Source organism: Camarhynchus parvulus, chromosome 1 (assembly GCF_901933205.1).
Source record: "Camarhynchus parvulus chromosome 1, STF_HiC, whole genome shotgun sequence".
NCBI classification, from domain to species: domain Eukaryota; kingdom Metazoa; phylum Chordata; class Aves; order Passeriformes; family Thraupidae; genus Camarhynchus; species Camarhynchus parvulus.
In genome coordinates, this window is record NC_044571.1 from 1980650 (window position 1) to 2006569 (window position 25920).

Below are 25920 nucleotides of genomic sequence, written 5' to 3' on the forward strand. Positions count from 1 at the left end.
CTCGAGTCCTGGGGCAGTTCTGGGTGTCTCAACAGAAGATCAAAAGCTCTTGGAGAATGTCCCAAGGAGGCTCTGAAGGTGGGGAAGGGTCTGGAGGGGCTGAGGGCACTGGGTTTGTCCAGCTGGAGCAGAGGACACTGAGGGCAGAGCTCCATGGGGCCAGTTCCTGCTGGGGCTGGCCCAGGAGGGATTTAGGTTGGGTTTTAGGCAAAGGTTCTTGCCCAGAGGGTGCTGGCACTGCCCAGGCTGCCCAGGGAATGGGCATGGCCCCGAGGCTGCCAGAGCTGCAGGAGATGCCCAGGGTGGGATTTTTGGGGGTCTGGGCAGAACTGGAGTTGGATCATCCTTGTGGATCCCTCCTAACTCAGGATATCCCAGGATTCCACGTGTTTTCAGCAGCTTCCCCTTGGAGAGAGGAGTTTTTTGTGCCTGTATTTCATTTTTCCCTTGGTTGCTCCCTGAGCTGGTGCTTGGCTGCTGGGGCTCATCCTGCACCTTCTGTGTCAGACAAATCTCCAGCTCTGCTGCCTCAGCCGTGGCTGGAGGGGATTCCTGGGGCACTTTGGGAAGATGCAAACCAAAAAGAAACAAAAGGGGATTTTGGCAAAGCAATGCTTGGCTCGGGACTCATTCAAACATTGTCAGGGGCTTGGGGTTTTGGAAGTTGAGATGGGGGAAAGGGATGAGAAAGCAAAGGTTGTAATTTTACAAACTGATTTAAATTTCGTGATCAACTGCTTCCCTCCAAACCCAAAGGCTCCATGACTTTTACTTCCCTGCCATGACGTAATTCCTGGGGTTAATTCCAGGCAATAATTACACTTCCACAAAAGGGAGGGCACAGATTCAGCAGAAGCTGAGGTGGATCTAGCCAAAATAATTGTGGTTTTAGTGGAAATACACTTGTCCTTTGCTGTTTGTCCCTCACAGGCCTCACCAGCAGAGCTGGGGGAGAGGAGGAAAAATTCCTGCCACATTCAGAAATGTGTCAGGATTGCTTTTTGTGGATTTGGGAGCTTGGGATAGACCTGAGGATTTTGTGTGTTCATCAGGAGGTGGGAAAGAGTGGGAGGCATCCTGGAGGGCTGTGGAGGGAGGGAAAGCACAACCTCCACTCATCCTTTTTCCCGGCAATATTCCCCCATAAGCTCTCCTGACACAAATGACCTGAGTTTCAGTGATGGAAAGGGCTCCCAGCCTGGAATTAGAGCAGAAAATTGGAAATTGGAAGCCCAAGGAGGGTGTGGAGTCTCCATCTCCGGAGATATTCCAGAGCCACCTGGATGTGTCCATGTGTCTGCTGCTCCAGGTGGCCCTGCCTGGACTGGGGGAGCTCCAGAAGTCCTGAAAATTCTGGGATTCTGTGAGTTGAAGTTCATTTTCTTGAATATATCAGGCAAGAGGGTCTTGGTCTGGGCCCTCCCACCTGCTCTGGTTTGTCCTGGGGTGGAATTTCTTCTTTTTACAAGTTTTCCTCTACCTGTGTTTAAAAAAATCTAAAATAATTTTAAAATTATTTTAAAAAGAAGAGCTAAGCAGAAATATCTTGTCAAAATATTATGTAATTACTGTTAAAACACGTAGGGAAAAAAATTCCAAGACTTCCAAAGGAGGTTCAAGGAGCTCCCTGGGCTTTCCCCAGGTAAAATAGGGAGAGCAGGAATCTGTAAATAATCCTGGTTCACCTTCTTGGTGTCACTGCCCACAGAAAAATGGGATCACTTGGTGGAAAATCTAAATGCTCAGCACGGGATTGGACCATAAACATCATTTTACCTGCGGTTATTCCAAGGGAGGAGCAGATTTTTCTGGCCAGGGTGAGCTTTGCAGGGGAACCGAGAAGAGAATTTACCTGGAAGGGTTTCCCAGTGTCCCAGAGCTCCTCTGGATCACCTTGGTCATGGAGTCAGGGCCTCATTCCCACATTTCCCAACCCAACACTGCTCCTGCTGCTCATTACAGACAGGCCATGAGAATATAATATGTAATATGTAATATATAATATGTAATATGTAATCTATAATCTATAATCTATAATATATAATATGTAATATGTAATATGTAATATATAATATGTAATATGTAATATATAATATATAATATATAATATATAATATATAATATATAATATATAATATATAATATATAATATATAATATATAATATATAATATGTAATATATAATATGTGATATATAATATATAATATGTAATATGTAATATATAATATATTATGTATTATATATTATGTATTATATGTTATATATTACATATTATATGTATTCTATGTTATATATAATATATTATGTATCATATATAATATATTACATATTACATATTACATATTACATATTACATATTATATATTATATATTATATATAATATATAATATATAATATATAATATATGGCATTGAATATATAATATTTAATGTATAATATACAACATCTAATATATAATATATAGCATTGAATATACAATATTCAATGTAAAATATATAATGCATAATACATAATATATAACATAGAATATATAACCTACAATATAGAATAGAGAATAGAGAATATAGAATAATATACAATATATATATTCTCATCTATAATATTAGAATCTCCTGCCTGCCACCACGTTCCATGTCTGGAAATGAGGCTTGTGCTGTCCAGCACTTCAAAAAAAAAAAAAAACAGGGAAAAAAAAAAGATGTGATTGCTGAATGTTATGGTTTTGAAAATGTTTTTTTCTTGTAGAGAAGTCTCCATAATATTAATAAGAAGTAAACTGAAGAAAAACTATTCTAGAGGCAGTAAAGTGACTGAAATTTTAGGTTTTGTTTCTTTACATTGTCCATGAAAAAGTTATAAGGGAAGCAGAAGTGTTCTAAAGATTTTATTCTAATTCTTATTATTCTTTCTTTTAGTTACTGTTAATAAATTTTTCTTTATACCCCTTTAAAGTTTTAAACCTGCTTTGCCTTTCTCCTAATCCTATCTCACAACAAAAAATAAATACATTAGTAATTAACCAACACCAAAGCCACCTCAGTCTTTAATACATTAATTATAAATTAATCTCAAAATCAGTAAAATCTCAAATTAACAAACCAAAACCACGATACTAATGAATCTCCTGGAAACTCTGCCTGCCTGATTTGTGCTCAGCACAGCAATCAGGTTTGGGTCTAATTCTGTTTTTAGAGGGGTTTTATTTTATTTTTAATTCATGGAGGAGAGGCTGGTGAGCTCTGACACTGAGCTGATCCTTCTGAGAGGAGCTCAGGGAAAAAGGGTGGGCCAAGAATTTCATCTGTGGCACAGAGGAAAACAATGTTTAGGCATTGTTAGCAAAATAATAATGCTCTTTTTTTGCATTATAGTTGAAAGCATTTCTGTTTTAAAGCATTTCTCAGCTTGGTAATAATATAGAAGTGTTTTAATTAATAGAAACAGAAAATTGGGTTGGGAGTTCTCTCTCTCCATGTTTCTGTGGACCCTTCAGGCCCTGTGAGGCCACACTGAGGTCACTCCAAAGCTTCTCCTGTCCAGGCTGAACAATCCCACTCCTTCTTGGCCTTTTGCACATTTAATTACAATTATCAATTATTTTACACGTCACTTGGTCAATTTGGGCTCTCGCAGCTGCTTGCAAATTAAATTCAGGTGATTGACACCTTCCACAATCCCAGGTTGCTCCAAGCCCTGTCCTTGAACACTTCTGTGGGTGAAGAATTCCTTTTTTAACAAGAATTGATATTGCAAAAAATAATAATATTTATAATTTGTCCCTGACAAATGATATATGATATGATATTATGTGATATGATATGACTTTGACCCTGACAAAATATATTATATTATATTATATTATATTATATTATATTATATTATATTATATTATATTATATTATATTATATTATATTATATTATATTATATTATATTATATTATATTATATTATATTATATTATATTATATTATATAATTTTTTTTTTGCATTAAACACAGTGTGTCCACTTCCTAGAATGACATGAGTACATTTCCTCTCATCATTACACAAAATAATCACATTAATTTTAGCCCCAAGACACAGAACAGTGTTCAGCACTTTATTAATGGATACCATGGAATTTTGGTGATTTTTTTACCCCACTAAAGCTGGGCCCAACCCTGAATAAAACAGCCCTGAAAAGAGGGGAGGTTTGAATCAAGGTCCAGAGTGCCTCTAAGGCAAACAGGTTTATTTAAACTCACTCCTTCCTTTGGTACAGCCTGGCCAGACTCTGCATTTTCCTGGGAATAATCCCATTTTTGGGTGTGAAATTTCCTTTTCCACATGAGAAAAATGGAGAGAAGGGGAAGAATTCAGGGACAAAGGCTCAGCTTAGTTAAACTCCCCTGTTTTGGTTTAAAACCACACTGACCTCCAACCTTCCGTGGTGGGATGGGGAATTGGGGGGAAAAAAAAACCTCCATGGGTTGGGATAAGAATGGTTTAATAATTGAAATTGGAAAATAAAGAAAGAAAAAGGATAAATAATAAATAAGAATAGGATAAATGATAAATAATAAATAATAATTTTAATAATAACATTAAAAAAGGGAAAAAACTTGATTAAAAGACAAAAAAAACATAAAATCATAGAATGGATTTGTTTGGAAAGGACCTTAAAGATCTCCTGATTCCACCTGGACAGGGATATCCATTAACCCATTCCAGCAGTGTTTACTTGGAAAATGGTCCTGGTTTTCCACAGAAATTCCAGCTGGAAGGAGGAGAGCAGCAGTTCCTTTCCTCAGCCTCTGCTTTACCCAATTCTGCCTCCCCGAGCCTGAAAGGATCGAAGGATTCCTGTAAAAATTAAAAAAAAAAAAAAATTAAGGAAAACTAAAAATTTCAAAGGGAAGTAAAAGTTTCTTGGTCTGTTCTGCCTGTCTGAGCCTGAAAGGCATCTAAGGATGCTTTCAAAAATCCCGCAAAGAAAATAAAAGGAAAATTCCACATTTCAAAAGTTCAAAAAATTCAATTTCACATTCTTCGCCTCTGCTTTATCCAATTCTGCCTCTCCTAGCCTGAAAGCATCTAAGAATTCCTGCAAAAAATAATTAAAATAAAATTCAAAATTTCAAAGGAAAATAAAGATTCCTTGGCCTATTCTGCCTCTCTGAACCTGAAAGGGCCTAAGGATGCCTGCAAATTTTTTTTTCCTATAATTTTTTTCTAATTTAAAAAAATTAATTGAAAATTTAAAATTTCAAGGGAAAATTTAAAGGAAATTTCGGGTTTTTTCCTGCACTGAGCCTCCACTGGCCTGGCATTCCCAGGGGAGCAGGGATTGCCAGGGCACTTTGCTGCTGTCATTTCCTCATCCCCAATGCCAATATCTGGCCCCAGTCCAGGCCTGAGTGTTCCAGGGCTCTCCCAGGCTGTAAAATTGCATTTCCCTGCCATTCCCAGGGGCAGCACTTTCATCTTGCCCTGCCATCCCTGTGTAATAGTCCAAAAAATATTGCAAAAAAAAAAAAATATTCTATGGCAAAAAAATATTCCATGGCAAAAAATCCTCCTGACCTCCCTCAGGCAGCGTTTGGAAGGGATAATCTAAAAAAAAAAAAAGCCAAAAAGACCCTAAATTCTGTGGTTTAGCCAAGTTGGCTGCATGTCCTGTTTATTGCAGCATCCCCAACACTGACCCTGCGAGCTGAGGGGGAAATATTCATTTTTCTTTTCTCTGTTAATTGATCCTTTTCTCTGTTAATTGATTCCCCTGCAAGCTGAGGGGAAAAATGTTTATTTTTCTTTTCTTCTAAAGAGAAAGAGTTTTGGGTTTGGTTTGATCATTTGAGATTTTACTGATTTTGAGATTTCTCAGTTAATGTATTGAAGAGCGTGGAGGCTTTGGTGTTGGTCAGTTCCTAATGTGTTTATTTTTTGTTCTGAGGTAGGATTAGGAGAAAAGTAAAGCAGATTTAAAACTTCAAATGGGTATAAAGAGGAATTTATTAACAGGAACTAAAAGAAAGAGTAATAAGAATTTCTCTCTCTCGATCCTTGTGAGAAATCTCTGGGGACACGAGGAGGGGAAGAAAGCAGTGGTTCCTCCTCCTGCAAGCTCTGTGCCAAGGTTTTCCTTCAACAGCTGGAAGTTTGAGTGATTTTCATCAAGATTTGTGGCCAAAGTGCTTCAGCAGAGCCAAAGCAGCTTCCAGACACTTTCCTGCTGCTCTTCTCCATCCTGGAAAAGGGAGCAGGTTCCAAACCCTTTCCTGCTGCTCTTCTCCATCCTGGAAAAGGGAGCTCTGGGCTTGTGGTCACCTCACGGGGCTGGCAGCAGAGTGGCTGTCCCAGGGTCACCTCCTGGCCCTGGGCAGGGCGCCTCATTGCTCTGGCATTCCCTTTTCCACCTGCACAAAGGGTTAATAACAGTGCTGCCCGTCCCAGGGGTGAGCTGAGGATGTTTTGTCTGCTCCAGCAAGGTGTTTAGAGGGGAACTTCAAAGCACAGCTAATAAACACCAAAATGCAGGTCGCCCTCACAAAGGGCTGCCTGTGCTTTGAGAGTGGCTTGGGAGGAATATTTATATTTGTTACGTTTTTTTTTCTGACACGCTTCTTCACTTCTCTCTGCTGCCAGACAGGTTCTGTGCAGTCAGAGGAAGAGGAATAATAAATAGATTTTTTTTCTGGCTGGGCACTTTTGGAGCTGCATCTTGAGGTGACAATTGCCCAGCCTTGATTCTGAGTGTTTCCCACTCCAAATGAAAACGGAGCCATAAAAGCAGCAGAGTTCTGCTGAGGAAGAACCTGTTGGTGCTGCTCTTTCTCCCAAATGGAATTGCCACAAATTCAAGGGATGAGACAGATCTTGGCTGTGCTCCTGCACTCCTGGGAATGCCAGGCTGTGGAAAAGGGCCCACACAGGAGGCTGGAACACCCCCAGAATTCAGATTGATGCTCTGGGGCAGCGCAGGAAGGGGTGGGGTGGGGAGGTCCAAGTTTTGCACAGTGGATGCAGGGTATGAAGATATGGAAATCAGGAGGAATTTTGGACATTAAAGGGTTGTTAAAGGTTGTTAAACCTTCAGATGGGCTGCCCAGGAAGGTTTGGAGCGCCCATCCCTGGAGATGCCCAGCAGATGGGCACTCAGTGCTCTGGGCTGGGCACAAGGAGGGGACTGGGCACAGCTGGGACTCCCTGGCATCCTGCATTTCCAACCTCAGGGATTTTGGGATTCTGTCAGACAGGCAGAGATCCTCCCACAGCCTGGAGCAGCCTGGCACTGCAGGGTCAGGAGGGGTGGGAGGGGAAGGGGAGGTCACAGGGGGCCGAGCGTGGCCTTCCTGCTCGCCTTTAAAAGCAGGAGGAGTCTGAGGAGGATCTGAAATCAGGAATAAAAGCCAGCGTGGGGCTGCGCTTGGAAGGATGTGGCTCTTGGCTCTGCCAGCCCTGGGTTGATCCTGCTGGAGCTTTAAATAATCCCCATGCATGAGGTATTTTACACATCTTGTGTGACTCCACGTGTTGGCATTCACATCCAGGGTCAGGAGCCCAAGGCTGGAGGAACTTCCAGCTTCTCTCTGCTGACAAATGCAGCATTTGCTCCCGACCAACCAGAATGACAGATAAAAGTCCTTTTCATCTGTCTTCCCTTCTCCCCTCCTTTTTTATTCCTATTTTATTTTTTTTTTAAGCCCTAATGGGTCTCTTTAATGATGAAACCACTGCTATATAATATGTCTTTTTATATTTTAATTCCTCCCCCTCCCCTTGGGATAATTTACAGCACAGTGTGGAATCTGAGACAGTTCAAGCTGTGCCAAAGGGCCTGGCAAGGGGAAGAAATGCCGAGCCACTGAGATTTGGAACCATAAGACGAGTTATAAAATTTAATTTTAGAAATGCAGCTACTGGGAACTGCTTTTAAATGCACATTTTCCTTTTAGTGCATAAAATGGGCCTGTGTCCTGATTGAGCTGTCAGGGTGGCTTGAAAGAGTTCTCTGTGGAGGAAGGGGCCTACAGGGCTCTGCAGAGAACTTTTTGTTGCTTATTCAGTGATATTCAATGTGGAGAGAGGGATTTTTAGGAATGTTTATGGATTAAAAGTGAAGGGTGGGGGGGGAGTGTGGAATAAGGAATAGTGAATAAAAAAATAAAATAATGCCTACTTTTTATAGGATCACAGAATGGTTTGGGGTGGAAAAGACCTTAAAGATCATCCTGTGCCATGGCAGGGACACCTCCCACTGTCCCAGGCTGCTCCCAGCCCCAGTGTCCAACCTGGCCTTGGGCACTGCCAGGGATCCAGGGATGGAATTCCATCCCAGCCCTGCCCACCCTGCCAGGGAACAATTCCTCATTGCCAAGATCCCATCCAGCCCTGCCTTCCTTTACCTTGAGGCCATTCCCCCTTTTCTTGTCCCAAGTTCCCCTATTTCTTCAAGGGAACAAGTAGAAAAATGAAGATGTTTGACCTCTGGGGCTGGAGATTTGGGCTGCATTCCTGGCAGGACAGCAGGGTCCAATGGAGAGAAGGACAAAAGACAAAGCACAGAGATCCATGAGGCAGCTGATGTCCTGAGACAAACCCAGTGTGCAGAAATCATGAAATCATAGAAGAGAACCATGGAATATCCTGAGCTGAGGGACCCACAGGGATCACCCAGTGCCACCCCTGCCCTGCCCAGACCCCCAACAGTCCCACCATGGGCATCCCTGGCAGCGCTGGCCAAAAGCTCCTGGAGCTCTGGCAGCCTCGGGGCTGGGACATTTGAAAAGGCTGGGAGAGCTGGCATTGTTCACCTGCACAGGAGAAGCTTTGGCCTGAGCTCAGGGTGGCCTTGCAGGGCCTGCAGGAGCCCCAGGAAAGCTGGAGAGAGACAATTTCCAGGGGATGCAGGGACAGCACCCAGGGAATGGCTGCCAGTGCCAGAGGGCAGGGCTGGGTGGGATCTTGGCAATGAGGAATTGTTCCCTGGCAGGGTGGGCAGGGGCTGGGATGGAATTCCATCCCTGGATCCCTGGCAGTGCCCAAGGCCAGGTTGGACACTGGGGCTGGAGCAGCCTGGGACAGTGGAAAATTGAAATGTGTCCCCTCATCCTTTCACCTGAATCTGGATGTGTCCCAGTGCTGTCCTGGCTCTCTGGGATCTTCCCTGTCCCCTCCCAGCCCTGGAGCTCCATGGGGACTGTGCTCCAAGGGCTGCTCTGGGAAGTGTTGGACCCTGTAATTCCCACATGGCCATGCCCAAGTCCCCTGTGCCCTGCTGATGCTCAAAATTCAGCATTTCCCCCCTTGGAGCTGTGTGTGATGGGACCTCACGTTCCTGGAACTCCCATTGGCACCAAGAGAAACCTCGTTATCCCAGTTCCAGTTCTACCTGTGTTTATTTCCCATTCCTGTCCAGAAAATCATTGCAAAAGAACCCCAAACCAGGATTTGATTTGGTTTGTTATTTTTCAGCCCTGTCGCACTTGTCTGGTTGTGGTGCCTGGTGACAATCTGGGGTGGAATTTTTGTGGAGTTATCCCGGTGCAGGTTTAGCAGAGGGGCTGTTTCCTCCTTTTAGAAACCACAGGAAGGGTAGAAAAGCCCTGAAATTTTCATTGGCTCTGGTTCTTCAGCCCTGGGCACCTCTCAGGCTGCCCCACAATAAGACTGCAAAGCTTTAGAGGTGATTTCCCTTTCATTTCATACCGTCCCAGATTAGGACATTCACCAGCAGATCAGGGGTTGCAAAAACCAGGAAAAAAAAATTAAAAAATAAACCAAAACCAACCGACCTCATGTACCAAGTAAGCTTTTCTGATCTTTTTCCCCCCCCTCCCACACTAGGACATCGTCAGAAAATAGATGAGCAGACAAAGCCCGGCAGCTTGTCCTTTTCTGAGCGCCTGAGCGAGCTGGAGCAGTTGCGTCGCACGGCCATGAGGGTCAGCCCACACCACCCAGCCCCCACACCCAACCCTCGAGCCTCCTTGAACCACAGCACAGCTTTTAACCCTCAGCCTCAGAGTCAGATTCAGGGTAAGTACCCAAAATCCTCCCCCTGCTCGCCCACCTCCATCCCTGCAGCCTGCGGGAGCCTGTGGCCCCGCTGTAGTTCCATCTCTTGGGGGCTCTCCTTGGAGATCTTTGGCACATGAGAGCCTTTGAGGAGTGAAAAGAGGGGCTTTTTCATGGATGTTTGGATTTTGGGAAGCTTGGATGGTTGAATTTGGGAATTTGGGGATGTTTTAAGATGTCCATTCTAATCCTCCCCTCCGCGCCCACCTCCACCCTGCGGCCTACACAGGCTCATGGCCCCACTGTGGTTCCATCTCTTTGGGGCTCTCCTTGGAGATCTTTGGATCTTTGACACATGAGAGAGACACACGAGAGTCTTTAAGGAGTGAAAATGGGAGCTTTAATGGATGTTTGGATTTTGGGAAGCCTGGCAGGTTTTTAAGGAGTCCATTCTAGTCCTCCACCCTGTGGCCTATGGGGGCTCACAGCCCTGCTCTGCTTCCACTTCTTCATAGCTCTGCTTGGAGATCTTTGACATGTGAGAGTCTTTAAGGAGTGAAAAGAGAGGCTTTTTCATGGATGTTTGGATTTTGGGAAGGTTGGATGGTTGAATTTGGGAATTTGGGGATGTTTTAAGATGTCCATTCTAATCCTCCCTCCGCTCGCCCACCCCATGGCCTACACAGGCTCATGGCCCCACTGTGCTTCCATCTCTTTGGAGCTCTCCTTGGAGATCTTTGGATCTTTGACACATGAGAGAGACACAGGAGAGTCTTTAAGAAGTGAAAATGGGAGCTTTAATGCATGTTTGGATTTTGGGAAGCCTGGCAGGTTTTAAGGAGTCTGTTGTAGTCCTCCACCCCATGGCCTATGGTGGATCACAGCCCTGCTCTGCTTCCATTTCTTCTTGGCTTTCCTTGGATATCCTTGGCATGTGAGAGCCTTTGAGGAGTGAAAAGAGGGGCCTCCAAATGGGTGTTTGGATTTTGGGAAGCCTGGATGGTTGAATTTGGGGATGTTTTAAGAGGTCCATTCTAATCCCCCCACCACTCGCCCACCTCCATCCCTGCAGCCTACAGGGGCTCATGGCCCCACTGTGGTTCCATCTCTTGGGGGCTCTCCTTGGAGATCTTTGGATCTTTGACACATGAGAGAGACACACGAGAGTCTTTAAGGAGTGAAAAGAGGAGCTTCCCAATGGATGTTTGGATTTTGGGAAGCTTAGCAGGTTTTAAGGAGTCTGTTCTAGCCCTCCACCCTGTGGCCTATGGGTGATCACAGCCCTGCTCTGCTGCCATTTCTTCTTGGCTTTCCTTGGATATCCTTGGCATGTGAGAACCTTTGAGGAGTGAAAAGAGGGGCCTCCAAATGGATGTTTGGATTTTGGGAAGCTTGGATGGTTAAATTTGGGGAATGTTTTAAGAGGTGCGTTCTAATCCTCTCTCCACTCCCCCACCCCATGGCCTACACAGGCTCATGGTCCCACTGTGCTTCCATTTCTTTAGGGCTCTCCTTGGAGATCGTTGACACATGAGAGTCTTTCAGGAGTGAAAAGAGGAGCTTTTTCATGGATGTTTGGATTTTGGGAAGCCTGGCAGGTTTTAAGGAGTCTGTTCTAGCCCTCCACCCTGTGGCCTGTGGGTGATCACAGCCCTGCTCTGCTTCCACTTCTTCTTGGCTCTCCTTGGAGATCTTTGGCATGTGAGAGCCTTTGAGGAGTGAAAAGAGGGGCTTTTCCATGGATGTTTGGATTTTGGGAAGCTTGGATGGTTGAATTTGGGAATTTGGGGATGTTTTAAGAGGTCCATTCTAATCCTCCCTCCGCTCGCCCACCTCCACCTCGCGGCCTATGGGGGCTTATGGCCCCACTGTGCTTCCATCTCTTTGGGGCTCTCCTTGGAGATCTTTGGATCTTTGACACATGAGAGAGACACACGAGAGTCTTTAAGGAGTGAAAAGAGGAGCTTCCCAATGAATGTTTGGATTTTGGGAAGCTTAGCAGGTTTTAAGGAGTCTGTTCTAGTCCTCCACCCCATGGCCTATGGGTGATCACAGCCCTGCTCTGCTGCCATTTCTTCTTGGCTTTCCTTGGATATCCTTGACATGTGAGAGCCTTTGAGGAGTGAAAAGAGGGGCCTCCAAATGGATGTTTGGATTTTGGGAAGCTTGGATGGTTAAATTTGGGGAATGTTTTAAGAGGTGCGTTCTAATCCTCCCTCCGCTCGCCCACCCCATGGCCTACACAGGCTCATGGTCCCACTGTGCTTCCATCTCTTTAGGGCTCTCCTTGGAGATCGTTGACACATGAGAGTCTTTCAGGAGTGAAAAGAGGAGCTTTTTCATGGATGTTTGGATTTTGGGAAGCCTGGCAGGTTTTAAGGAGTCTGTTCTAGCCCTCCACCCTGTGGCCTGTGGGTGATCACAGCCCTGCTCTGCTTCCACTTCTTCTTGGCTCTCCTTGGAGATCTTTGGCATGTGAGAGCCTTTGAGGAGTGAAAAGAGGGGCTTTTCCATGGATGTTTGGATTTTGGGAAGCTTGGATGGTTGAATTTGGGAATTTGGGGATGTTTTAAGAGGTCCATTCTAATCCTCCCTCCGCTCGCCCACCTCCACCTCGCGGCCTATGGGGGCTTATGGCCCCACTGTGCTTCCATCTCTTTGGGGCTCTCCTTGGAGATCTTTGGATCTTTGACACATGAGAGAGACACACGAGAGTCTTTAAGGAGTGAAAAGAGGAGCTTCCCAATGAATGTTTGGATTTTGGGAAGCTTAGCAGGTTTTAAGGAGTCTGTTCTAGTCCTCCACCCCATGGCCTATGGGTGATCACAGCCCTGCTCTGCTGCCATTTCTTCTTGGCTTTCCTTGGATATCCTTGACATGTGAGAGCCTTTGAGGAGTGAAAAGAGGGGCCTCCAAATGGATGTTTGGATTTTGGGAAGCTTGGATGGTTAAATTTGGGGAATGTTTTAAGAGGTGCGTTCTAATCCTCCCTCCGCTCGCCCACCCCATGGCCTACACAGGCTCATGGTCCCACTGTGCTTCCATCTCTTTAGGGCTCTCCTTGGAGATCGTTGACACATGAGAGTCTTTCAGGAGTGAAAAGAGGAGCTTTTTCATGGATGTTTGGATTTTGGGAAGCCTGGCAGGTTTTAAGGAGTCTGTTCTAGCCCTCCACCCTGTGGCCTATGGGTGATCACAGCCCTGCTCTGCTTCCACTTCTTCTTGGCTCTCCTTGGAGATCTTTGGCATGTGAGAGCCTTTGAGGAGTGAAAAGAGGGGCTTTTCCATGGATGTTTGGATTTTGGGAAGCTTGGATGGTTGAATTTGGGAATTTGGGGATGTTTTAAGAGGTCCATTCTAATCCTCCCTCCGCTCGCCCACCTCCACCCTGCGGCCTACACAGGCTCATGGCCCCACTGTGCTTCCATCTCTTTGGGGCTCTCCTTGGAGATCTTTGGATCTTTGACACATGAGAGTCTTTAAGGAGTGAAAAGAGGAGCTTCCCAATGGATGTTTGGATTTTGGGAAGCTTAGCAGGTTTTAAGGAGTCTGTTCTAGTCCTCCACCCTGTGGCCTATGGGTGATCACAGCCCTGCTCTGCTTCCATTTCTTCTTGGCTTTCCTTGGATATCCTTGGCATGTGAGAACCTTTGAGGAGTGAAAAGAGGGGCCTCCAAATGGGTGTTTGGATTTTGGGAAGCCTGGGTGGTTGAATTTGGGATTTTAATCCTCCCCCCGCTCGCCCACCTCCATCCCTGCAGCCTACAGGGGCTCACGGCCCTGCTGGGCTTCCATCTCCTTCGGGCTCTCCTTGGAAATCTTTGGCACATGAGAGTCTTTAAGGAGTGAAAATGGGAGCTTTTTCATGGATGTTTGAATTTGGGGAAGGCTGGATGGTTGAATTTGGAGATGTTTTAAGAGGTCCATTCTAATCCTCCCTCCACTCCCCTGCCCTGCGGCCTACACAGGCTCATGGCCCCACTGTGCTTCCATCTCTTTGGGGCTCTCCTTGAAAATCTTTGACACATGAGAGTCTTTCAGGAGTGAAAAGAGGAGATTTTTCATGGATGTTTGGATTTTGGGAAGCCTGGCAGGTTTTAAGGAGCCCACTCTGTGTCTTCCCAGTGTCAGCACAGCTCATGGGTTTTGTTTGCCTCCTGCAGAACCAATGTTTGTCTTGCAAAGCCAGGCTTTGTTCCAGGTGTATTTCCCAATGGATATTTGTCCATGAGTGTGCTGGAGAGAGATGGAAATGCTGTCAAAACCTTGCTTTGACCTTTCCCGGGAAAGCAGCAGCAAAGAGAGCTTTGCACAATGCTCCATCCCTCCAAAATTCCCTCTGAGTGCTGAGGCTTTCCTAGGACAGGCTGCCTTGGAGGTGTTTCTGTGGCTGGTGGTTTTCCAGGGGGCTTTGTTGGAATGAAAATCTGCAAAAGGGTCACTCAGGAGTCTGATTTCCTCCCAGGCTCGGATGAAACTGAGTCATCCAGCTTGGAATCTTATCTGGCATCCCCTGGAGCTGAGCCTGTCCCTGTTAAAATTCCTGCTGAAATTTGGGCAGTGGGGCAGGTCACTGAGCACTATCAAAATGCAGATTCATGGCGAGATGGACCCAAAAAAGTGGGACAGTGTTGGTTTTAGCAGGTGCTGCTCCTAACAGTTTTCTTCTCCTCTTCCAGCCAGAAGGAAATGGGCTCAGTCAAGGCTCTCTGCTGGGGTTTTGGAGAGGAATAGTTACAGGGAACTGGGATAAATTCTTATTTTGGGATTTTATTTCTGAGAGCAAGGTGCTCCTTCCTGCAGGCAGGAAAGGTTATCACTCACCTCAGAGAGCACTTGGAACTTCATTCCCAGGGCTTGGAAGGTCTGTGGCTTAGTGGAATTATTGCAAATCTGCTGGGTTTGGGGTATTTTTGACAATCACAGAATCAGGGAATGGTTTGGGTTGGAAAGGACCTTAAAGATCATTTTGTTTCAATCCAAACCATGGGCAGAGACACCTTCTGCTATCCCAGGCTGCTCCAAGCCCAGTCCAAGCTGGCCTTGGATGCTTCCAGGGAGGGGGAAGCCACAAAATTCTGTGGGCAACCTGTGCCTTCCTCACAGGGAAGTTTTTCTCCCCAAAACCCCAATCTAACCATACTAAACCCTACTGATTTTACCACTAAAAATCAACAAACGAGCTTTTGTGCTCTACAAAGCAAAAAGAAACTGGAAGCACCACCCAGCTCCTTCCCCTGGCTGGAGCAATTCCAGGTCAGCTCAGGTGAAGGATCCAACCCCTCACATCCCCCTCACTTCTCTCCCTGATTTGCAGAGCAAACCACGCTGGGTTTCTCCAGCTCATGGCTCCGTTCCTATAAAAAAGCCCAAATTTTATTGTGGCTGCTCAGCAGAGCACACGTGGGTGGAGGTGGCAGCCTTGCACATTCTTCAGCTTCTTGGGAACACTTTCTGCCTGGCAGAGTATCAGGTTTAACACCCAGGATCCCTTTTCCCTGCTTCCCTGTGGAATTCCCGATGGGTTTTTCATGCAGGGCCTGGATCCAGCTGCTCCCTCTGGGAATAGCTGTAGGAGGTGGTTGGGCTTTGCTGTTTCAAACAGGATTTCATGGGTTTCACCTGTGGATGTAGCTCAGCCATGGATGTTTCCTCATGGATATTCTCTTCTCCTGCTTCCACTTTCCCTCCCAAACGGGTGTTATCCATTGAGGATGGAATTGTTGAGGTTTGCAGTGGATATCAGGAAAATAAACCCCAAATTGAAGCCTCTCTCATTTGTTGCCATCACCTTTTACCATTCAGGGCTCACCTTTTCAGGGTCATGTTATCACAGCAGGAAAGACAGGGATGGGGTGGGAAAAAGCTCCAGGACCATCATTTTTCCCTTGGTGATCAAAGCGTGATTGGATTAGGGTTTGTCTCCTGTGTGAGCTGGGATATTTCGTTTCTTTTTGTTATTATTTTTGTTTATTCAGTTTCAGACCAGAGGCCTCCAAAAAAAGGGAGGGGAAGGGCAAGCTAGCATTGTTCACTTGGAGAGGAGCAGCTTTGGCCTGAGCTCAGGGTGGCCTTGCAGGGCCTGCAGGAGCCCCAGGAAAGCTGGAGAGAGACAATTTCCAGGGGATGCAGGGACAGCACCCAGGGAATGGCTGCCAGTGCCAGAGGGCAGGGCTGGGTGGGATCTTGGCAATGAGGAATTGTTCCCTGGCAGGGTGGGCAGGGCTGGGATGGAATTCCATCCCTGGATCCCTGGCAGTGCCCAAGGCCAGGCTGGACACTGGGGCTGGAGCAGCCTGGGACACTGGGAGGTGTCCCTGCCATGGCAGGGGTGGAACAAAATGATCTTTAAGATCCCTTCCAACCCAAACCAGTCTGGGGTTCTGTGATTCCATGAAAACCAAAACAATTCTGAACATCCCATTTCACACCTTCCTGCCCATTTTACACCCTGGAGCATTCCTGGTGAAACTTTCTCACCAAAGAGAGCACAAAGTGCTTTTTATAAGAACAAACCCCCATCCATTGCTGAATTCCAAGCAGTATCCCAAAATTTTCCTTTAACTCCCACCAGTAGGAACCACCAGCTGCTCCTCCACTCATCCCAACCCACTTATCTTAAAAAAAAAACCAAAACAAAAATAGACAGAGCAGTTCTTGGATTGCAAGGGGCAGGTTGCCATGCCACTAAACCACTGTTTATTTGTTGAGGTTTTCAGCTAGAAAAGGATTGAGGGTAATTTTAACTTCCTATTTTAGCAAGTCTCAAACAGGAAAATAAAATCTTTTGTTCAGATACAAATAAAATAAATAGAATGAAGAATAATAAGAGAATATATAAAGAATAACAAAATTAATAATATATAGAATATAAAAAAGAATAAAACCTTTTGTTCAGATACAAATAAAATAAATAGAATAAAGAATAATAAAAAAATTATCAAGAATAATAAAATTAATAATATAAAGAATATAAAAATAAAAATAATAAAACGTTTTGTTCTGATACAAATAAAATAAATAGAATAAAGAATAGTGAAAAGAATTTATCAAGAATAATAAAAATAATAATATAAAGAATATAAAAATAAAAACAATAAAACCTTTTGTGTCACAGATACAAATCCACGTTAAGAGTTGAATTCAGAGCCCATAAATTGCTTTAATTGAATTTTTATGCTTCTTTCATATCACAAGGAGGGAGCCACGTCCACCTGTTCCCCTGGAAGTTTTAACCATGGCCAATTCCCAGACCAAAGGGGAACAGGAGGGGAGGAAAAGCTTCCACCACATGGTTTAAGTTGAGAGATTATTTCATGCCAGAACTGAGTGTAAAATGTCAAAGGATTTGACCTCCATGCACAGAAAAAGGAGATCCTGACCTCAACTCACCCCTTCTTTTGTGCAGAGGGGAAAATAAAAAACATGTGAGCTGTGCTGAGGGCTTTAGAGCCTTAAAAAGCATTTATATTTATATTTATATTTATATTTATATTTATATTTATATTTATATTTATATTTATATTTATATTTATATTTATATTTATATTTATATTTATATTTTTTGGAAAGTTTCCAAAATTAAATGACAAAACTGATATCATTAGTGTGTAGTTTAATTAGAAGTGTGTATTATATAGATACAATGTTTATATCTTTATCTTATATATATATTTATATTTACATTTTAATCTATCATATGTTTCTATTTTTATCAATTATATATTTCTATTTATATCATTTATATTGTATATTTATTCATAATAAATATAAATACATCATATGTGTATAATATATGTATTAAGATTGAGTTTCTCCCAGCACCAGCCTGGACCAGACACTAAATCCACAATTCTTAATTTTACAGTGGTTAAGGTTAACCAGAGTGGGTAATTCCAAAAAATTATGAACATGAGGTTTCTTTACAGCAGGATTTTTTGAGGGGCCAACAGAAATATTTGAAAATCCAGGCCCAGAAGATTCTTGTGGAGGCATCATTGTGGAGTTAATAAATCGGATAAATAAATGGGGTTAGGAATATAATCCAAAAATGCAATTAAATAACTTTTTTTTTTTTAATTAGCCAGAAAAAAAATGTTCACAGAATCACAGAACCAGAAAAATGGTTTGGGTTGGAAAAGAACCTTAAAACCAACCAGGACAGCTCTACTGGTCCAGGTTGCTCCATCCAACCTGGCCTTGAATATTCTTCATTAGTTTCCAACTGTTTAGATGTTTTCACTTGGGGATTTATTAATTGTTTATTGAAAAAGAATAAATTAATCAAGCTGTTTTCTCTAGGGGAAACAAATAATCACTTTAAGCTACACCTCTGGTTCTTTTTTAAAGCTTTGATAACTTTTAAAATACCTGAGTTTGCTTTTTTTAAAGCAAATTTTGTAACCTTAGATGTTCAATTTCCCACTTTTATGACCAAATCTAAAATCCCTGGAAACGAGAGGCTGGAATAAAATTGCTGACAGCTCTTGAAGGGAAGAATTAGCCCTGAAAACAAAGCAAGGGAGATCATTTAAAGCTCAGCTCTTTGAATTAACACCAAACACGAGGACTGAGGGATTATTTTGTTACGAGCCAGGGCTTTTGTCTTCCTCCAGGTGCACCACACTTTGTTCAAGGGACATTTCAAGGTCCTTGCTATCAGGATCCTGGACAAAAAACACAGCCTGGGTTTATCAGGGTTCCCAGGAACCCGTGAAAAGCAGGAGGAGAGTCAAGGGCAGCACTGAAACCAGGAATTACAGCCAGGGAATTACAAACTTTGTTCCTTCTCTGCCTGGATCAACCCCCAGTTTTTAATAGTTTCATTTTTAATTTCATTTCATAAGCTGTGTGTTAATAGAACCAGAAGAGTTTGCAGTGTTTCAGAAGGGAATTGATGGGGTTGTCACTCTGCCCCCACATTTTGCTGCTGGAAAATGCAATTTTCAGGCAATTTTGGGCATTGGGGTTGGTGTGCTCTCAGCTCCCAAACAGCTCCAGAGGCTCCCAGGATCAGGGAATTCCCAGCTCTTCCATAGGTTAAAAACTGATTCATTCCATTCCCTTTGGACACTCTGGTGTTCCACCCAGCACGTGGTGCTTTCCCAGCACATCATCCCCTTCCCACTGGATTAAAAACCTCTCCATCCCCAAAAAACACTCCCTGCAATGTCCAGCCAGTGCTGCCTGAGCTGGGCACTTTTCCTCTCAGCTCTGCTCCTCAGGGCTGGATCCAGCACTTCTGGATGTTCTCTCCACCCCCAGAAGGTTTCCCCACCACGATTTGTCCATCCTGATCTGGCGAGATCCCCTTTAATGGATCTCCCTCCATCTCCTGGAGTGGGAATTTCCACTGGGATCCTGCTCTGGATGAGGAGGAGGAAATCATCTTCCTCATTCCCACTCCCTTTCGTTCCAGCAGCCACCAAAAACTGAAAAGGAGCTGAAAAAAAGGAGTTGAAGCCACCCCATGGTGTGGACCCAGAGCTCCAGTGCCACAGCCACAAGAAATTTGTGGAAGCAGGGATGCTTTCCCAAAATATTTGGCCAAGCAGATCTGGTGGAGCTGGCAGGGCTCCAAGTGGCTCCATGAAAAAAGGGAATATTATAAAATGATATATATATTCTATTCTATTCTATTCTATTCTATTCTATTCTATTCTATTCTATTCTATTCTATTCTATTCCATTTAGAGAGAAATATCTTTTTCCTGAGAGTGCAGGGAGGGATTTGCAATTATTGCTCAGCAGATGATAGTGATATAGAATTCCACCAGTAATTTCCAGAGTTTTCCTTTTTAAGGAGCACTTTTGCAGGGCCATCAGCTGCAGACCCATCCCAGTGTCCATTTGTGGCATCACAAACCAGTTTGCATCCAAGCTGATGAGCACAACAGCTGGGTTAGCGCACAGAGAACAATTCCTCTGGAATTCTGGCCCGTGGGAATCCACTCTGAGGGAAAATCCCTGCTTTTTCACACCTCCCTACTACAAATCTAGATATAAACCTCCTGGTTTATGGAATTATAGAATAATTTGGGTTGGAAGGGGCTTAAAACTCATCTCTGTGGCTGCGCCTGGAAGTGCCCAAGGCCAGGCTGGACCCTGGGGCTTGGAGCAGCCTGGAACAGTGGAAGGTGTCCCTGCCATGGCAGGGGTGGAACAAAATGATCTTTAAGATCCCTTCCAACCCAAACCCTTCCACGATTCCAGGATTCCATGACTCCATGATTCCATGAGTCTCAACCCTTTCCTCTGTTGTATCTCAGTCTCCAGATGAAACCCTTCCCTGCAAACTCCCAGTTCCCACATGGACCTCCAGGTCCTCAGCGCTTCCCTGGGTAAATCCCACCTGTGCTGGAGCCTCCATTGCCTTTCCAGCACTGGGATCTGTCCGGCTCCTCCAGGATCCCTTCCCTTCAGCCACAGATTTGTCCCTCCTTTATTCCCAGAATCCCAGAATGACCAGGTTGGAAGAGACCTCCAAGCCCATCGAGTCCAGCCCAGCCCCAGCAGCTCAACTGAGCCCTGGCCCCCAGTGCCACATCCAGGCTTTGTTAAACACACCCAGGGATGGGGACTGCACCACCTCCCCGGGCAGCCATTCCAGAACTTTCTCACCCTTGCTGCAAAAACCTTTTCCCTGCTCTCCAACCTGTATTTCCCTTGGTGCAGCTCCCACACGGGGCAGAACGAGGTGAGCATCCAATTCCTCAACACCTGCCCGTGTTCCCAGCAGCATTCCCAGCTCCAGGGCCTCAGCCTTGCTCAAGAGCCTCACATCCAGCTTGGAAAATAAAATAAAAAAAGGCTTGAAATTGTTTGGCTTTTCCATCAACTAATGGAAAGAGTTATGTCATGGTGGTTAACCCACAAGATTTCCAAGTGTCGATATATTAGAGATAAAAATCTTCATATTCCAAATGCCTGGCACTTCCTGGGATTGAAAAGGCAACAAATATGTTCTCAGTCCCCAAGCAACACCTGCACTTCCACCACTTTTTTCTTCTGCTTTTTTCCACGTTTTTCCCACCACATGGAGCATCTTCAAGGATAACTTCAAAAAACAAAACTAAATCTTGGGTTTCAAGCAGAGAAGTTGAGAGATCTGTATTTTGTTCCGTGTTTTGACACTAATTCGATGATTTTTTTAGGCAAACAATTGAGAGTTTGATTTTTTTACAGAGCATTTATGAGAACTCAGGAAGCAGAAAGTTGTTTCAGGAGGGGTTTTGAAGGTGACCAAGTGCCTCAACCATGGAGAAACCAGTCCCAGCTATGGAGCTGCCTTTGGAAAACCCTTTCCCTGATTCTTTAGGCAGCTCGAAAATTGGGCAGCTCATGCCCAGGCACAGTTTTATTTTCATTAATCAGTCCATGTCTTTTACCACAGGAGAGCTGATGGATCCTGAGAGCAGAGCTGGCAGGCAGGGACAAGTATTCCCAGCTCAGTTTTGGACTTGCACAGCGATTCCTTCTGGTTTGTTTGGTTTGATCCCCTTCCACTCCCCGAGCCCTTCTCCGTTATGTCCTTGGGAAAGTAGAGCTGATCTCTGACCCAGGGCAGGAATTTCCTGCCAGGATTCTCCCAGAGAATTTCCTGGGCTCGCTCCTTGCTCCTTGATCTCTCTCACCGGTCCAAGGTGGAGCCTCTCCCTGCTCTTCTCCTCGTTTTTGGGGTAGCATCTTTCAGTTCTACCTCAGGGGGCATTTCTGTCTCCCGGGGCTCTTCCTTTTCCATGGAAACACCTCAGCCTGGCTCCCTGCTCTTTCCCAGGGTTAATGTCATCTCATCCTGGAGGTGTTTCAAGTAAATATCTCTGCCTGCCCCAAGGGCAGATTTAAACTGGATATTGGGAATTCTGAATTGTTCCCATGAGGGTGGGGAGGCCCTGGAATAGAATTCCCAGAGAAGTTGTGGATCTCTGGAAGTGTCCAAGGCCAGGTTGGAGCAACGTGGGATAGTGGAAGTTGTTGGAACGAATTTATCTTTAAGGTCCCTTCCAATCCAGACCATTCCATGATTCTGAAGTTTGGATGGCAAACATTCAGTATCTGAGGTTTTTTCACGTTTGGGGTTGTTCCCCACTGGCCCTCAAAGCATTTTCTTGGCCTTTGAATGTCCCAGTCATGAGGAAGATTAAAAGCACTGATTGCAAAACCCTGGTAAATCAAATCTGAGTTCTTTACAGACAAACCCAGTTTCTTTCCACAGCATTCTCCTCTTTAATCCCCTCTTGGCAGAACACGCCAAGGTTTGGATAGCAGAGCTCAAATTACCTTCCGTGGTAAATAAAACAAACAAGAAATAAATAAATAAGGGCTCCTTACCCTAAAAACAAACACCCACTGAAAACAGCTTCTCCTTCACCTGGTGCTGACCAGGTGCCAGAGGATGCCACTTGCATTTTGTAATTCAAGGTGTTCTTGGCCCTCAGATTCTGAATTGAACATCTCCAAACTTGAGCTGTTGTTGGGGGCCGGGCTCTGCTCACAGGGAGCAGGGACAGAGAGGAAACAGCCTCAAGCTGTGCCAGGGGAGGTTGAGTTGGATAATCAGGAAATATTTCTCCCTGGAAAAGGCAGTCAGGCCTTAGAAGGGGCTGCCCAGGGATGTTTGGAGGTGTCCAAGGAAGGTCTGAACATGGCTGCTCGCTGCTCTGGGCTGCGTGGGCACCAGGCTTGGTGCAAAAGGCCAAGAAGAAGTGGGATTGTTCACTTAGAGAGGAGAAGGTTTGGCCTGAGCTCAGGGTGGCCTTGCAGGGCCTGCAGGAGCCCCAGGAAAGCTGGAGAGAGACAATTTCCAGGGGATGCAGGGACAGCACACAGGGAATGATCTTAGAGGTCTTTTCCAACCTTAATTCTGGGATTTATCCACATCTTGGGGGCTCCTTTCAAGTCCTCCTCTGCCAGGCCTTTAGCAGGACATGGCATCCAACAGGATCATTCCCTGAGGAGCCCACGTGGTGCCAGCGCTCACAGGGCTCCTTTTATGTGGCTGAGTACACACAACACCCTTAGCAAACTCATCCTGAGCTCTCCCTGTGTATTCAGCCTGTTATGACCCCAACAAACGGGGATTGTTCACAGCTGAAGAACAATGGGCTGGGATGTGCAGTCAATGACCTGGGGAAGTGCACATTAGATAATCAAATTGGCTCCATCTGACCATCCCCAGCCTATTTGTACAGCTCTTCTCTTAAAAGCATCGAAAAACAAAAGGATGTTTAAGAGGGCCATTAAAAATTCGAGGGTTTGCTCTCAGGTTGGGTTTGATTTCCAGGGTCTGTATCAGAGGTTGCTATAGTTTGTCTGTGAGGGGCAAAATGCTCCTTCAATATCAGGGATTCTGGAAGCTTCCAGGATGCTCGACTTCAGGAACTTTCAGGGATATTTACCCAGAGAGATGTTTGGAATGTCTTCAGTCAGGTGCACAAAAATGGGATGGAAAGAGAAATAATTGGAAGCAGAAACTATTGGGGTTGTCATCCTCTGTCAGAAATTGCTCGGATTTGGAAGCTTAAAATCATCCAGTGCCACCCCTGCCATGGCAGGGACACCTCCCACTGTCCCAGGCTGCTCCAGCCCCAGTGTCCAACCTGGCCTTGGGCACTGCCAGGGATCCAGGGATGGAATTCCATCCCAGCCCTGCCCACCCTGCCAGGGAACAATTCCTCATTGCCAAGATCCCATTTAACCCCACTATCTGTCAGTGTGAAGCCATTCCCTGGGTGCTGTCCCTGCATCCCCTGGAAATTGTCTCTCTCCAGCTTTCCTGGGGCTCCTGCAGGCCCTGCAAGGCCACCCTGAGCTCAGGCCAAAGCTTCTCCTGTGCAGGTGAGCAATCCCACTCTTTCTTAGCCTTTTGCATGTTTAATTACAATTATAAATTATTTAACACATCACTTGGCCAATATGGGCTCTCTCAGCTTCTTGCAAATTAAATTCAGATGATCAACACCAAGAAAAACCAATGAAACCAAAATTAATAATTCCTGTAAATTGCTGCCTCCTCTGGCCTGTAGGAAAGACAACCCTGAGTGAAAGGGAACTCTTGGTTTTCTTGGGGTGATGATTTGCAGCTGCCCGAGCAAGGGCAGCACTGGTGATGCTTTCAGCTCTCATCGCATAAAGGTGAATTTCATTTTCCAAACAATGCTTCTCATCCTGCAACCTGTGAATAACTGCTCAAAGCACAGTGAATGTCCTTTGATATCCTTGAGAGCTACATAAATATGAGCAATTTTCCATGCAAAAAAGCATTGGCAAATTTGACTTCAGGATTAATTATTTCATGGGGGAGGGAATCCACCAGCAAACAGGAGCTGCTCTGCCACTCAGCATAAAAGTGAGCACTGGTGTTAACTTGAAAAGGTCAAAAATGGGAATGTGGGACTGGCAGGAAAAGCCCTGGGGGTGCTGCTGACAGGGGCTGGACACGAGCCCAGGGGTGCCCAGGGGGCAGCTGGGCTGGGTGAGGAATTGTGTGTGCAGCAGGAGCAGGGCAGGGATTGTCCCTCTGTGCTGGGGTCCCTCCAGGGCTGGGTGCAGTTCTGCTCCTGCAGGAGAGCCCTGGAGGGGCTGGAGCGTGTCCAGGGCAGGGAACGGAGCTGGGAAGGGGCTGGAGAATCCCTGAGGAGCTGGGAAGGGGCTGAGGCTGGAGCAAAGGGCACAGCTGGGACTCCTTGGGCTGGGAGGGCTTTGCCAGCCCCAGGGATTCCATGGAAAGGAAAGGAGGCGTTTCAAGTGAGGGAAAACCATCCCTGGGTGTTTGTGCCAGGCTCTTGTGGTCTCCAGCATCCAGCTGGGGGGAGGAAGGAAGGAAGGAAGGAAGGAAGGAAGGAAGGAAGGAAGGAAGGAAGGAAGGAAGGAAGGAAGGAAGGAAGGAAGGAAGGAAGGAAGGAAGGAAGGAAGGAAGGAAGGAAGGAAGGAAGGAAGGAAGGAAGGAAGGAAGGAAGGAAGGAAGGAAGGAAGGAAGGAAGGAAGGAAGGAAGGAGAGATAAAAGAGAGAGAGAGCAAGTTAAAAGAAAGAAAGAGAGAGAAAGAGAGAGAAAGAAAGAGCGAGATAAATGAGAGAGCAAGTTAAAAGAGAAAGAAAGAGAGAGAGAGAGAGAGAGAAAGAAAGAAAGAAAGAAAGAAAGAAAGAAAGAAAGAAAGAAAGAAAGAAAGAAAGAAAGAAAGAAAGAAAGAAAGAAAGAAAGAAAGAAAGAAAGAAAGAAAGAAAGAAAGAAAGAAAGAAAGAAAGAAAGAAAGAAAGAAAGAAAGAAAGAAAGAAAGAGAAAAGAAAGACAAACAGCTGTGCTAAATCCCTGTGCTTGTTTGATCATGTTCAGAGCTCCTACACTCCCATGGCAGGGCAGGGTTTTGTTTCAGGAGGGTGGTGCCTACCGAGGGCACGTCCATGTGATTGCTGTATTTGTACATTAAACATTTCCCCAAGATGTAATTCCTTCCCTCCTGCACTGTGCATAAAGAGACTTTACGAGGCGAGCTGCCTGCAGAGAGCCAGCAGAGAGAGGAGGGCTGTTGGGGCAAGATAGGGCACATGGAAATGTGTCTGAGCTGGCTGCTCCACCCAGCCTCTCATCTTGAGAGAGAAAAAAACAAAACAAAACAAAAAAACCCCAAATGTTTCCAAGCAGGCAGCGAGGCCAGGTCTGATGAGCACAGACGGTCTGCAGGCATCTGCCCAAGGAGCTGACGCTTGGCTGGTACATCCTCTCTGATTTATGGGGTGTGTGTGTGTGTGTCTTAAGCCTTAAATTGTTGAGTCTCTGGCTGGCTGCAGTGGGATTGCAGGAGGCTGGGACTGTGTTTGCAGCTCGCAGAGCTGGCGCTGATACCGGGGCTCTTGGCACCCGCTCAGCCCCAATCTCACACCTGGCTGAGACAATGAGGGCCTTGTTGCACACATCTCCACCA

General features: G+C 45.3%; 1 protein-coding gene across 1 annotated transcript in view; it reads left to right on the forward strand.

Annotated features, from left to right (window-relative positions):
• RUNX1 (RUNX family transcription factor 1) overlaps nucleotides 1-25920 on the forward strand; it is a 90018-nt gene that overhangs the window by 38298 nt on the left and 25800 nt on the right. Inside the window, 1 exon segment of the mRNA XM_030959259.1 lies at nucleotides 9829-10020. Coding sequence (XP_030815119.1) covers nucleotides 9829-10020 — 192 coding nt within the window.